General features: G+C 43.9%; 1 protein-coding gene across 1 annotated transcript in view; it reads left to right on the top strand.

Annotated features, from left to right (window-relative positions):
- The first annotated feature begins 667 nt into the window (after positions 1–667).
- Positions 668–16,183, top strand: part of LOC110528436 (ERC protein 2) — a 103,785-nt gene continuing 88,269 nt past the window's right edge. The window contains exons 1-2 of the mRNA XM_090241801.1: positions 668–765; positions 9,326–10,159. Coding sequence (XP_090097927.1) covers positions 9,485–10,159 — 675 coding nt within the window. The 5' untranslated portion in view covers positions 668–765; positions 9,326–9,484. The remainder of the gene's footprint in view (positions 766–9,325; positions 10,160–16,183) is intronic.

Below are 16,183 nucleotides of genomic sequence, written 5' to 3'. Positions count from 1 at the left end.
TTCTCTCCCTCTGGTCTCCCTGCTACAGTGGGTGGTAAACATCTGTCTTCATCCAAACTCCATCCATTCCCAGAACAACTGAAAAGTTTCCCCCCAAGGGACATGGGTTTATTCCATTCAAGAACAAAAGATTATCCTACGTCCAGAGGCATGTTCCTGAAATGAGGATACTCCCTATACCTACACCTCCCCACACCTCCCCACTGAGCCCCACTATTCCCTATATAGCGCACTAAAAAAAGGTCCTAAAATCAGCACACAAATGATAAGAGTTATAGGGGATGACAAGCCTGGATGAACTGTAATCTCTGGTTGAACACAGTGGTTAATGGTGCATAATGGTGATTGATGGCACAGTGGCTGTGAAATTAGACTAGATAATATTGGGGATGGTGGGGGTTGGCAAACTACACCAGCCAGTTACCAAACAATTCCTCAACTAACTAAATAAGTTGTTAAACCTACACCCCCCATATTATACCCGTGAGGATGGTGACCATAAAAAGCAGGGAGGTTAATGATTAAGTCTGATGAATTTGTGAGTTGAAAAAATTGATTTCTATATTGGGATTACACAGTCACGTTTCGATTGTTCAATACTCTGCTCTCTTTTGACTGTCCCTTTAAATCAGACTGTGCTGCTCTGTAGTAGGTAGCGAGAGAGAGCGCGTGTCCGCTGCCCAATGACAGCGCAGGATGCTTGACTGGTGTGAATGGAGTTGCTGTCTCTGAAAGGTGATGGAGAGGAATTAACTGTAGGAAAAGGTACATTTCTATTTGATTTATTCAAGATCAATGCTGATATGTATGATATTGAGCAGTACTGACTCAGTAAATGTGTAAATAGTGAAGTTTTTTCGATGTGTGCGTAAAAAATCACTCCCAATCCTTTCGTTGGATGGTATTGTAGATGCATGCATGGGAAAAACGTAAGGTAATTTGTAGTCACTCTGTTTTTATCATGTAAAGGCCCATTTCACTCATTCGATCCGGGTGAAAATCTAATTTGTTTTTGTCGGCTCATTTCGAGTAGAATCGGTGTCCAGGAAAAGTGAAAGAATTGCATATAAGTGTATTTAATTTTCAATATAAAGGATTTCGAGGGCGTTAGAATCGTATTTTATCTTAATAGGGCCCAGTGCTCTGTAATGTATACGGTTTTATACATCTAGTGGCTAATTGTCATACATTATCACATTGTATTTAGATAAAATGTATATAGAAATATCACATATTAAACACTGACAATTCGACATATTAAACGTCTGTAATGCCCCAGGGTTTCATTATGTCATATATGTCCTTACTAGAATAATTCAGGGGGAAGCATTTTACATATGCTTTCATTATGAATTAGACATATTTTGCAATATTGATACCAGGATCTTATTGATACTGTATATCATTTAGGATATTAGGCTACTAAACATTATCGTTTTATGTTCCAACAATTTTTTAAAAGCGATATGAGAAGCTACATGTCCCCCCTCAAACTAATGAGCCCCCTTCAGAAATCGACGTTTCATGTTGGCTAACTGACAAAGGTGACAGCTATTAGGAAAAACGTTTTTCTGCTATCTGATCCTCTCAACCAATAATGAAAGGCAAGGGGAGTGGTTTCAATTGTGGGGTTGGGTGTCTTGTCAATGGTAACGCTTGATGATGGTCATTCAATATTACGTAGCCTACTTAGTGGACCATATACATATTTTGCCCCACGTAATTATTCTGCACAGTTGTAGCCTATGCAGCTGACCTCGTGATGTCCTGGTGTGAATGTTTGTATTCAAACTCTAGCCTAAGGTACAGTATGCATGATGGCTGAAACATTGACCATTTACATACATTTGCGACTGGAACAATGATGCCACATTGGCGTGTAATTATGTGATTTATAATGATATTTAGAGAGACACTGCTGTGGTCTTATGTGGATTTCGATGCCATCATGGCAAGAGTAAATGCCACCAAAATAAAGGTTTTCTAAGGTTGCGCGTGGTTGATGAAAGGAAAATGACATGGCCTTATAGAAATGTAGACAGCCCCAAAACCAAAAGCAGCATTATTTATTTACACAGAAACACCCAGGGCCTATATGTGCGACCGATTCCGTGCCTCATCTCTGAATCTCGGGCGACAATTTCTTCTGCACAGTCCTTCCCTTGTAGTTATTTTGGCCCTCGCAAACACAGCTGCTTACGCTTTTCTGCCACATAACACCTGCCTTTATTAGGCTAAGAGTATTATCATCGTCTGGCTTGTTGATTGCATATGCAAATATATGCAATGTGTTTGACTCTTGGTTCAGCACCATGGACAGTACCGCAGTTAGCGCTAACGCTGTTTGTGGATTCAGCACTGATGTTTGGTCGATTCAGCATCACAACCCCGGACCGCTTTAATGGGAGAGGATTGTAGGCTCCTGTGTTGATGTGGCTTCACAGACAGAAGACATAGGCGTTTAGCTCAGTGGGATATCAAAGTCTTGTTGCACCCAGGAGACCTGGGGTTTGAACCCAGCTGGCCACATGCAGTTCTTGATGCTTTTCCAACATTTCCACTACAGACTTCACAAACACTTTGTAGCCATTGGAAGCCAATTGAAGATAAGAATTGGCAGCCTCCTGATATGCATGTTGTATAACTTGTTTGAACTTAATTAGCTACAGCCTCTGAGGGACTGGCTGCTGAAAAAGCAACTTGTTTAGCTAATACAACTGCTTCAGTCCTCTCAGCTAATGTAGGCTGACATATTACACCCTTTCCAATGGATTTAATTTGATTCGCTCTGCCATTTTGTATTTGTAACACTCGCATCCCATTTTAATGCTTCTTGTTGCAGAAAAAGTCTGTCATCGTGTTGTTGTAATTGCCTACTTATGTATTTTCTCACAGATATTACTTCAATATTTCTATCTTGTCCGCAAAATGCTTAGCCTGGACCCATATCTGTTTCTGCTGTCTTGCCAAGTCATATGGTCATTGTAATTTCCAAACACCAGGCTGTAAAATACTTTCATTGCCTCCAATATCCTTGTGGGACTTCATAGACAGACATACAGCCATATCACATCACTATCTGATTCTGAAAGGGAGAGGTGGTGCTATAGGCAAAGTCAGGTCTGGCTGTAGGGCAGGCACATAATGGTTCCGGTAAAGAGTGGTCATCTTGTCCTCACCCTTAGCCTGGCATGGAGGGAGGAGTGAATGGTACAGGTGACCAGACCATCTGCAGTCACTCTCACATTTCCTTTCTCCTTCCTCTATCCACCCACACTGGAATTCACAGCAATACTATTTTTTCTTGCCTTTTCAAACTTAAGTTAGCGTGATGTAAGAGGACTGCCAACCCAGGTGCTTTATCGCTGTAAGCCCAGACAATGCAGTCACCATGGAAACCATGTCTTCTGAGAAGATGATGCAAGTGTGGCCCGGAAGGAAGCCCAGTTATCATCACAGACAGACAACACCATCCCTTAAAACAACCCAGTTATTCTGATAATACATTTACATTTTCGTAATTAAATGCAGACACACTTATCCAGAGGAACTTACAGTTCATCTTAAGATAGCTAGGTGGGACAACCACATCTCAGTCATCTCCGTCATAATACAACCAATCAAATCAAAATGAGAGGGCAGTGGGAGGGACCATGAAGAACAGCTACAACCAATTAAATGTTTGACTTGATAATAGAATCTTATTAGAAATAAATGGAAAGAAAGAGGGAGGGAGGGAGGGAGGGAAAAATGGAAAATGCTCTTAGACATATTGCACTTTTTAACACTGGAGCCTAACAAAATGAGTCTGGTCCCAGATCTGTTTGTGCTCTTGCCAACTCCATTAAGTTGGCATGATAGCACAAAAAGACTGGCACTGGGACAAAAGTACAAATAAATACAATGTTAGATTGACACTGAAGAGCCTGAGTATAACACACAGCCTCCTAACATTAGGTAAAATGAGTGGTCTAACAATAACACATCTAAAATCTAAAAACATTGCATTACATAACACTTACATACAACCACCATGTGGCTCAAAGATGATTGGCTAGAGTCTGAGAGTGCTACTGGGAGTGGCTAAGTGTTGCAAAATTCCAGTAACTTTCCCAAAATTTCCAGAAACCCTGCATTTTTGGAAAATCAGATAATTTTGGGAAAGTTGCTGGAAATGTGCGACACTAAAGTGTTTAGAAGACTACTGATGGTGCTAGAACCTGATGATGCTGCTTGATTGTTGTAAAATTGTATTTTAGGATACGTACCAAATGCCTAACCATTCCCCATATAGGGCACCACCCCTGACCAGGGCTCTGGTCAAAAGTAGTGGACTACACAGGGTTCTACCCGGGACACATATTCTCATATTCAGTTGTAGAATCTGACTACATACAGACATAACTACCACTTTGGATACCTAAAACGTAATAAAATTCAAACATGTACACGAAATGTACATTATCATTACTTCCTCACAGAAGATCATCAAACTAAACCTGAAGAAAAATATAAACACAATATGCAATAATTTCAAAGGTTTTACTGAGTTACAGTTCATATAAGGAAATCAGTCAATTAAAATACAATCATAAGGCCCTAATATAAGAATTTCACATGACTGGGAATACAGATATACACATACCTAATAAAAAAATGGGCCTCACAAAGGGCCTCAGGATCTCATCACGGCATCTCTATGCGTTTAAATTGGCATTGATAAAATGCAATTGTGTTCGTTGTCCGTAGCTTATGCCTGTACATACCATAACCCACAGCCACCACTGGGCAGTCTGTTCACAATGTTGACATCAGCAAAGCGCTGATCAACACGACGCCATACACCTGTTTTTTTCTTTCTTCCAATATACATACTACCGTGCTCTGCACTCTCATGCGCCAAGTGCATTCTCCGAGGACGTTATTTTGAGTATGTTCTTGTCAGGACGAGAGTGTGGAGAACGGATAAAACATTATAAGCACTTGCTTCTCCCCATTCACCAAACTTTCTTCCAGCTAAGACAATGGCAACAATAGAGACCAAACAAGATATACACAAAGCCAACATTTTGCTTCATAATTATCAACTGGATTTATGCGAATCCTTGTAATCTAGCTAGGCAAACATAACCTAAAACGAATGTTATGCAAGGTACAGTAGATGTCAATTCTTCATGGGTAGCTAGCTAACAATTCGTTGTGGCTATCTGGCTAGCTAACAGTAGTAGCTAGCCAGTTAGCTCTATTGACTTACTATGGGCTTGCGACCTACACACACTACAGTGGGTATTGTAGGCAGGTAACCATGCCAAAATGAACACAGCATGTATTTATTAACGTATCAATATACAATATTGTAGTCATGCAACATATGAGATGTGAATATGCAGCATTTCATTCCGAAGTAGGAGTGTATTTGCTCTCTCTTCAGCTCAAATAATGATTTCAAGAAAATGTGCTTAATTTTTTAATTGGTTGCATCCTATTTCATTGCATACTTTCCGTTGAAGCTTGCATCGATGCATGCTTCAAAATTTGTACAAACGGAGCACGCATTCGAGAAGTGCCCTCCGTGCTCCGTTTCGCATATTTGGACTCATGCTCCGACGGTCTCATGCTCCAATTTGAGTGCTCTGGAACACGATGGTATGCATTTTGAGAAACACCCCTGGTCTGCGGTTGTGAGGCCAGTTGGACATACTGTCAAATTCTCTAAAACAACATCGGAGGCAGTTTATGGTAGAGAAATTAACATTCAATTGTCTGGCAACAGCTCTGGTGGACATTCCTGCAGTCAGAATACCAATTTCACGCTCCCTCAAAACTTGAGACATCTGTGGGATTTTGTGTGACAAAACTGCACATTTTAGAGTGGCATTTTATTTTCCCCAGCAGAAGGTGCACCTGTGTAATGATCATGCTGTTTAATCAGCTTCTTGATATGCCACACCTGTCAGGTGGATGGATTATCTTGGCAAAGAAGAAATGCTCACTAACAGGGATCTGAACAAATTTGTGCACAACATTTGGGAGACTTTTTGAGCATATGGAACATTTCTGAGATTTTTTATTTCAGTTCATGAAACCTGAGACCAATACTTTACATGTTGCGTCTATATTTTGTTCAGTGTAAAACAAAAACAGTTGAATGGAATTGTAGAAATACTAAGTATAGAGAGGGAGACGTTTTGAGCCCATTTTACACATTCACACTCAGACCAACACGCTGTAGTGTACACAGTATTAAACTACCCCCCTCCACACACACAGAACAGCCAAAAGACTAATTGCAATTATGTTGGTAAATCCTTCAGAGCTGAAATAAATGTATTGTTTCTGTACGAACAAGTTATCCCCACAGACAGACAGACAGCACCATCATCACTTAAAACAGCCCAGTTATCCCCATAGACAGAGAAGCACCATTCATCTTTGGGTTTCTCCTACCAGAATCCTATTTGCTTCCTGTACCTCCGGAGCCCTTTGATAACACTGGGGGAGCATTCCAAATGGCAACAATTCCCTATATAGTGAACTACTTTTGACCAGGGCACATAGGGCTCTGGTCAAAAGTAGTGCACAATATAGGGAATACCATTTCGGACAAAGACCATATACTGGAGGCGGTAACCGCTCAGCTAAATGTGATGTCCAGAAACGTGGCTGCCATTTTGACGACTGGTGTATAATGACTCCACATGGAATTGAGCTCTGTGCATGCTAATGTGTGTCTAGCAAACACTAGCAGTAGCCTACAGTAGGTAGCATTACGTTCACACACCACTCTGTACTCTGTTTTCTAGGTGGGAATTACAATTAATTTGAAACATAGATTTAAATGGCTGGATTAAATCCGTATCACCAAAGTATTGTGGAAGATCCGCCTAAAAATGTAAAGGTTATTTCCGATTGAGCCGGCATATGCAGCGTTTACCGTGAACGCAGTCTCTTTGACCGTGGGAACATTGCCTTAAATTGTCAATCGTGCTATAAAGTGGATCTTCAACGTTAGAGACTGAATAGAGCCCTTAGCTATACCATGACAGCACAGCTGTATGATGTAGGTCTATAGATGGACAATTACAATACATTCGTTTTACCCATTGATTATGTGCCATTAATACAACAGCAGAAGCTCCATTTGTCTTTATTTTTAGAACAAAAGATGAGGTACACTTGCAGGCATTCTGCCTTCCCCTGGTTTCTAATCATTAGTGCAAACCGTAGCAAAACAGTTTGCAACAGAAAATGAAAACCAGTGTTTATTATTCAACAAGATTAGGGTAGTCCCTCCCTGTTTCAGTCCATTTTCTTCCGTTTGGTGTCTAGTGAATGTGACCCTGGGGTGTGGAGGGATAAGAGTGATTACATACGGCTGAGTGCTCCAGAAGAGGAAATGGAAGCGTGCGCAACTCTGGGGGATGTAGTCTCTAACTGATACCCAGTCACTCACTAAGGTGACTGCTTATTGACATGTATTATATATTATTATAAACTGGGTGGTTCAACCCCTGAATGCTGATTGGCTGAAAGCCATGGCATATCAGACCGTATACCATGGGCATGACAAAACATTTAATTTTACTGCTCTCATTATTTTGGTATCCAGTTTATAATAGCAATAAGGTATCTCAGGGTTTGTGATATATGGCCAATATACCACGGCTAAGACCTGTATCCTAGCACTCTGTGATGTGTCTAGCCGAAGAACAACCCTTAGCCGTGGTATATTGGCCATATACCACACCCCCTCAGCCTTATTGCTTAATTAGACCATGCCATTGTTGAATACTTATTTCTGTTTGGCATGAAGGGGGCATTCTAGAGTGTGCATTATTTCTCATATAACGCACAGTAGAATTCAATGCCTGCCTGTAGTTTATTCTTACATGTTCCATGTTTGACTTGCTTTTGACAACAAAAGTCAAATTCATTGTTGAATTCGATTTTCAAAATGGCAAGCTAGGACTGTTTGTTTGGTTACCACGGCAACTACTGTAGCTATCTAGTCAACTTGCTAGCTACTTTAGTGGATGTTGAACACATTTCTAGAGGCAAATGTGTTAAAGCTGCAACAAACACTCAAACTGGACAGTTTTATCTGAATCTCTTCATTCAAAGATTCAATCATTTACACTCTTACTGACAGTTGTGGCTGCTTTGCGTGATGGGGCTCCCGAGTGGCGCAGCGGTCTATGGCACTGCATGTCAGTGCAAGAGGCGTCACTATAGTACCTGGTTTGAATCCAGTCTGTATCACATCTGGCCGTGATTGGGAGTCCCATAGGGGACAATTGGCCCAGCGTCATCCAGATTTGGAGTAGGCTGTCATTGTAAATAAGAAAATGTTCTTTGCTAGTTAAATAAAGGTTACATTTAAAATAAAAATGTTTTGTTGTCTCTACCTTCTTGCCCTTTGTGCTGTTTTGCCCAATAATGTTTGTACCATGTTTTGTGCTGCTACCGTGTTGAGCTACTGCCATGTTGTGTTGCTACCATGCTGTGTTGTCATGTGCTGCTGCCTTGCTATGTCGTTGTCTTAGGTCTTTCTTTATGTAGTGTTGTCTCGCTTGTCGTGATGTGTGTTTTGTCCTATATTTTTATATGAGAGGCCTTTTGCCTTTTGGTAGGCCGTCATTGTAAATAAGAATTTGTTCTTAACTGACTTGCCTAGTTAAATAAAGGTTAAATAGCCATGGTATAAAAGGGATTATCAACTCGAGGCTCTATGCGTTCTCTGGAAAATAATGCAACTCCACGGAATGTCAGTTCCTTGAGGAACACACCTTCCACGTCGTTCAGTATTTTCCATAGAACGCATAGCCCCTCGTTGAATATCATTTGCCTCGGAGTGTCAGATGGGCATGGCACCTGGTTTTATGCCTTTATGATACTATAGTTGCTATACTATGTACTACTATGCACAGTAGGATAGGTGTTCTCTGCTTTCTGACTGGGTCAGCACTAATAGGACTGGGATGAGTGCCTGGGCCGGGGGAAACCAGGGTGATGCTGTGATTCCCAGTGGGTTCACTTAGAATTGGAATCCCTTCCTGTAAAATAAACCCACAGAGCCACAGGCTGGTGACTCACTCACCCAGCTGTCAATGTGAACAGGAGGAGAGCAGCTCTTTTCAACACCACACCCACCAAACCCTACAGGGGGGTTAGTGTGTGTGTGTGTGTGTGCGTGTGTGTGCGTGTGAGAGAGAGAGAGAGGAATGGTTTTTGTATATGCTTTTGAAGTTATTTTATTTTATCTAACACAAAATATGCAGCATATTTCTTGTCATTATGATGACAAATTCTACTCCCATTTCCACAGATCTGTTGACGTTGAGGCCCTCCACCCACACAGGCATGCAGTGAGCCACCTGTGAGTCTCGCAGAGAGAGAGTACACTGTGATCGTTGCAGCGCGCCCCTGGTAAGGACCCTGTGACGTGCGTCCGGCCAGCCCAGGCCACACCTCCCTCACCCAGGACATGTACGGCAGTGCCCGAGCAGTAGGCCACATCGAGAGCAGCCCTGCACGGTCCCCACGACTGCCTAGGTCCCCCAGGCTGGGCCACCGGAGGGCCAGTAGTGGGGGTGGGAGCAGTGGAGGGGGCAAGACGCTCTCCATGGAGAACATCCAGTCGCTGAACGCTGCCTACGCCACATCCGGGCCCATGTATCTGAGCGACCATGAGGGAGTGGGCTCCACCGCCACCTACCCCAAGGGCACCATGACGCTGGGGCGTGCCTCCAACCGGGCCATGTACGGGGGGCGTGTCACGGCCATGGGCAGCAGCCCCAACATTGCCACGGTGGGGCTGGGCCACCACACTGACCTCCTGTCCTACAGCGATCTAGGCTCCCTGTCCATGCTGCAGCACCACCACCACCAGGGGGTGCCGTCTGCCCTGCTGCGGCAGGCGGTACGGGGTGGTGGGGGGGAGTTGCTGGAGATGCAGGCCACACTCCGGGACATGCAGCGGGAGAATGACCTGCTGAGGAGAGAGCTGGACCTGAAGGACAGCAAGCTGGGCTCGTCCACCAACAGCATCAAGAGCTTCTGGAGCCCCGAGCTGAAGAAGGAGAGGATGATACGTAAGGAGGAGGCGGCGCGCACCTCCGTCCTCAAGGAGCAGATGAGGGTGACTCACGAGGAGAACCAGGTTAGAACACAACATGCCTTCTCCCCTCCTCTCCCTTATGCTACTTCTTGGTAGAATACACTTGGTGTGTACTAGGATTAGTGTGCACTTCTACAACTCAATCTCCCTTTGCATCTCACTCCGACATCTGTCCCTTCTCTCTATGTTTTTTTCTGGATCTCTCTACCTTATTGTCACAGTTTCTCACTGTTCTCGCTCCTGTCTCGTCACTCTAACTATTCTCTTTTTGTCCCAAGATATTCTCTGTCTCTACTCCCTGATGTCCAATAATTATCACACGTCATGTTTATTTAATACATGTGGAAACCTTTTTGGAAAGAGGTGTTGGTGGTCATAAATGTTTAATAACCCACTCATCCCCCCTTTAGAGGAGTCCTCAGAATGAATGGGAGGGACGGAGGTGGGGAGGGAGGTGGATACGCATGCAGTAAGAAGCTTCTAAAATAATCTATCTAGATTCTACAGTATCTTACTGTGGTAAAATCATAATTAAGTACAACTTCGCAACTCTACGTTTCAGTGCAGCGCACCACACACTGTACAGTATATCAAATATTGCACTTTGTTAAAGCATCCTGGTTCGTCCTGGTTTGTTTTTCTGGAGGCTTTATCCAAATTGTGCCCAAGTGATTGTTAGGCTGCAGTACGGCCACAGCTGATTTTAGGGATTTGGCCACAACAGTGGTGGCTGGTGGGTGGAGATATAGGAGGACTGGCTCATAATAATGGCTAGAATGTAGTGAATGGAATGGTATCCATGTGAATGGAATGGTTTCCATGCGTTTGTGGTGTTTGATATCTTTCCATTCATTCCATTTCAGTCATTACAATGAGACATTCTTATACAGTCCGCACATCAGCCACCACTGAGCCACAGATGGATGATGTAAGGGCTATGTCCACAGCCAAATGTGATTTGATTGGTCTCTGTACCTTCCCCCTGTGTCTCTGTATGTTGGTTGTGACACTATCGAGTTCCAAACTGCCTCTGGAAGCAATGACAGCACAATAACTGTTCGTCGGGGCCTTCATGAAATGGATTTCCATGGCTGAGTAGCTGCACACAAGCCTAAGATCACCATGCACAATTCCAAGCGTCGGCTGGCAGTTCGCCGCCATTGGATTCTGGAGCAGTGGAAACGCATTCTCTGGAGTGATGAATCACGCTTCACCATCTGGCAGTCCGACAGACAATTCTGTGTTTGGTGGATGCCAGGAGAACACTACCTGCCCCAGTGCATAGTGCCAACTGTAAAGCTTGGTGGAGGAGGAATAATGGTCTGTGGCTGTTTTTCATGATTCAGGCTCCTTAGTCCAGTGAAGGGAAATCTTAATGCTACAGCATACAATTACGTTCTAGACGATTCTGTGCTTCCAACTTTGTGGCAACAGTTTGGGGAAGGCCCTTTCCTGTTTCAGCATGACAATTTTTATTTATTTTATTTTTATTTCACCTTTATTTAACCAGGTAGGCAAGTTGAGAACAAGTTCTCATTTACAATTGCGACCTGGCCAAGATAAAGCAAAGCAGTTCGACACATACAACGACACAGAGTTACACAAGGAGTAAAACAAACATACAGTCAATAATACAGTATAAACAAGTCTATATTTGGCGACGAGATGTGAGCAAATGAGGTGAGATAAGGGAGGTAAAGGCAAAAAGGCCATGGTGGCAAAGTAAATACAATATAGCAAGTAAAACACTGGAATGGTAGATTTGCAATGGGAGAATGTGCAAAGTAGAAATAAAAATAATGGGGTGCAAAGGAGCAAAATAAATAAATAAATTAAATACAGTAGGGAAAGAGGTAGTTGTTTGGGCTAAATTATAGGTGGGCTATGTACAGGTGCAGTAATCTGTGAGCTGCTCTGACAGTTGGTGCTTAAAGCTAGTGAGGGAGATAAGTGTTTCCAGTTTCAGAGATTTTTGTAGTTCGTTCCAGTCATTGGCAGCAGAGAACTGTAAGGAGAGGCGGCCAAAGAAAGAATTGGTTTTGGGGGTGACTAGAGAGATATACCTGCTGGAGCGTGTGCCACAGGTGGGAGATGCAATGATGACCAGCGAGCTGAGATAAGGGGGGACTTTACCTAGCAGGGTCTTGTAGATGACATGGAGCCAGTGGGTTTGGCGACGAGTATGAAGCGAGGGCCAGCCAACGAGAGCGTACAGGTCGCAATGGTGGGTGGTATATGGGGCTTTGGTGACAAAACGGATTGCACTGTGATAGACTGCATCCAATTTGTTGAGTAGGGTATTGGAGGCTATTTTGTAAATGACATCGCCAAAGTCGAGGATTGGTAGGATGGTCAGTTTTACAAGGGTATGTTTGGCAGCATGAGTGAAGGATGCTTTGTTGCGAAATAGGAAGCCAATTCTAGATTTAACTTTGGATTGGAGATGTTTGATATGGGTCTGGAAGGAGAGTTTACAGTCTAACCAGACACCTAAGTATTTGTAGTTGTCCACGTATTCTAAGTCAGAGCCGTCCAGAGTAGTAATGTTGGACAGGCGGGTAGGTACAGGTAGCGATCGGTTGAAGAGCATGCATTTAGTTTTACTTGTATTTAAGAGCAATTGGAGGCCACGGAAGGAGAGTTGTATGGCATTGAAGCTTGCCTGGAGGGTTGTTAACACAGTGTCCAAAGAAGGGCCAGAAGTATACAGAATGGTGTCGTCTGCGTAGAGGTGGATCAGAGACTCACCAGCAGCAAGAGCGACCTCATTGATGTATACAGAGAAGAGAGTCGGTCCAAGAATTGAACCCTGTGGCACCCCCATAGAGACTGCCAGAGGTCCGGACAGCAGACCCTCCGATTTGACACACTGAACTCTATCAGAGGAGTAGTTGGTGAACCAGGCGAGGCAATCATTTGAGAAACCAAGGCTGTCGAGTCTGCCGATGAGGATGTGGTGATTGACAGAGTCGAAAGCCTTGGCCAGATCAATGAATACGGCTGCACAGTAATGTTTCTTATCGATGGCGGTTAAGATATCATTTAGGACCTTGAGCGTGGCTGAGGTGCACCCATGACCAGCTCTGAAACCAGATTGCATAGCAGAGAAGGTATGGTGAGATTCGAAATGGTCGGTAATCTGTTTGTTGACTTGGCTTTCGAAGACCTTAGAAAGGCATGGTAGGATAGATATAGGTCTGTAGCAGTTTGGGTCAAGAGTGTCACCCCCTTTGAAGAGGGGGATGACCGCAGCTGCTTTCCAATCTTTGGGAATCTCAGACGACACGAAAGAGAGGTTGAACAGGCTAGTAATAGGGGTGGCAACAATTTTGGCAGATAATTTTAGAAAGAAAGGGTCCAGATTGTCTAGCCCGGCTGATTTGTAGGGGTCCAGATTTTGCAGCTCATTCAGAACATCAGCTGAGCAGATTTGGGAGAAGGAGAAATGGGGAAGGCTTGGGCGAGTTGTTGTGGGGGGGGGCAGTGCTGTTGACCGGGGTAGGAGTAGCCAGGTGGAAAGCATGGCCAGCAGTAGAAAAATGCTTATTGAAATTCTCAATTACGGTGGATTTATCAGTGGTGACAGTGTTTCCTATCTTCAGTGCAGTGGGCAGCTGGGAGGAGGTGTTCTTATTCTCCATGGACTTTACAGTGTCCCAGAACTTTTTTGAGTTAGTGTTGCAGGAAGCAAATTTCTGCTTGAAAAAGCTAGCCTTGGCTTTTCTAACTGCCTGTGTATAATGGTTTCTAGCTTCCCTGAACAGCTGCATATCACGGGGGCTGTTCGATGCTAATGCAGAACGCCATAGGATGTTTTTGTGTTGGTTAAGGGCATTCAGGTCTGGGGAGAACCAAGGGCTATATCTGTTCCTGGTTCTAAATTTCTTGAATGGGGCATGTTTATTTAAGATGGTTAGGAAGGCATTTAAAAAAAATATCCAGGCATCTACTGACGGGATGAGATCAATATCCTTCCAGGATACCCCGGCCAGGTCGATTAGAAAGGCCTGCTCGCTGAAGTGTTTCAGGGAGCGTTTTACAGTGATGAGTGGAGGTCGTTTGACCGCTGACCCATTACGGATGCAGGCAATGAGGCAGTGATCGCTGAGATCTTGGTTGAAAACAACAGAGGTGTATTTAGAGAGCAAGTTGGTTAGGATGATATCTATGAGGGTGCCCGTGTTTAAGGCTTTGGGGAGGTACCTGGTAGGTTCATTGATAATTTGTGTGAGGTTGAGGGCATCAAGTTTAGATTGTAGGATGGCTGGGGTGTTAAGCATGTTCCAGTTTAGGTCGCCTAGCAGCACAAGCTCTGAAGATAGATGGGGGGCAATCAGTTCACATATGGTGTCCAGAGCACAGCTGGGGGCAGAGGGTGGTCTATAGCAGGCGGCAACGGTGAGAGACTTGTTTTTAGAGAGGTGTATTTTTAAAAGTAGAAGTTCAAATTGTTTGGGTACAGACCTGGATAGTAGGACAGAACTCTGCAGGCTATCTTTGCAGTAGATTGCAACACCGCCCCCTTTGGCAGTTTTATCTTGTCTGAAAATGTTGTAGTTTGGAATTAAAATGTCTGAATTTTTGGTGGTCTTCCTAAGCCAGGATTCAGACACAGCTAGAACATCCGGGTTGGCAGAGTGTGCTAAAGCAGTGAATAGAACAAACTTAGGGAGGAGGCTTCTAATGTTAACATGCATGAAACCAAGGCTATTACGGTTACAGAAGTCGTCAAAAGAGAGCGCCTGGGGAATAGGAGTGGAGCTAGGCACTGCAGGGCCTGGATTCACCTCTACATCGCCAGAGGAACAGAGTAGGAGTAGAATAAGGGTGCGGCTAAAAGCAATAAGAATTGGTCGTTTAGAACGTCTGGAACAGAGAGTAAAAGGAGGTTTCTGGGGGCGATAAAATAGCATCAAGGTATAATGTACAGACAAAAGTAAGGTAGGATGTGAATACAGTGGAGGTAAACCTAGGTATTGAGTGATGAAGAGAGAGATATTGTCTCTAGAAACATCATTGAAACCAGGAGATGTCATTGCATGTGTGGGTGGTGGAACTAATAGGTTGGATAAGGTATGATGAGCAGGACTAGAGGCTCTACAGTGAAATAAGCCAATAAACACTAACCAGAACAGCAATGGACAAGGCATATTGACATTAAGGAGAGGCATGCTCAGTCGAGTGATCAAAAGGGTCCAGTGAGTGGAGAGGTTGGTTGGGGGTCACGGCGATTTAGACAGCTAAATCGGTAGCAAGCTAGCATAGGAGCAAGCTAGCATAGAATGGAGGTCTGTTATTAGCCAACTCTTGCGTTCCGTCAGTAGATTAGTGGGTTTCCGTGTGGTAGAGGAGATTAATCCAAATCACACAACAATAACAAAAATAAAAACAATAGATATAGTTATAGAGGCCCAAGAAGAAAAATAAATAAATAAATAAAAATAAAATAAAAATTGTCCGATTGTCTATTCAGATAGCAGCCGATAAGATAGCCAACGGCTAGCAGGCCGCAGATGGGTGCCCAGGCAACGTTGCGCCGGAGGAGCCAGCCGGACAATCCCCTCGGGTAGACAACGTCGGCAGTCCAACTGTGAAGGCCCGGTGGGGCTCCGCGTAGGCAGCAAAACGGGTCCGGATAGGTGACTGCAGCCCAGGAGTGATTGATGGAGCTCTTCAGCTGGCTAGCTCCAGAACAATTGATGTTAGCTCCGGAATCGACGAAAGCCGATAGTCACACGGATAGCAGCTAGCTAGCTGTGAGATCCAGGTATGGATGTCCAGAGCCAGCGGCCGAAATCCGGTATGTTCCGTTCCGAGCCGCGGTGCACTGCACTGTACAAAACTGGCGATAGATTCTCGAGCCAAAGGACAGCCGATGACCACAAACCGTGGCTAGCTGAGTACTAACGATTAGCCAGTAAATAAGCTAACTAGCTTCTGAACCAGCTTCAGAGTAGCTTCTGGACCAGCTTCTGGCTAGCTCCCGGCTAGCTTCTGGCTAATTTCTGGCTAGCCTCTCGGAGGATTACAGATCTGAGGTAAATAATACTTTTTTTATATAAATAT

Source organism: Oncorhynchus mykiss, chromosome 7 (assembly GCF_057628025.1).
Source record: "Oncorhynchus mykiss isolate SJ-2025 chromosome 7, ASM5762802v1, whole genome shotgun sequence".
NCBI classification, from domain to species: domain Eukaryota; kingdom Metazoa; phylum Chordata; class Actinopteri; order Salmoniformes; family Salmonidae; genus Oncorhynchus; species Oncorhynchus mykiss.
The sequence above is the reverse complement of the archived record's forward strand: the minus strand, read 5'-3'. Positions and strand labels throughout refer to the sequence as shown.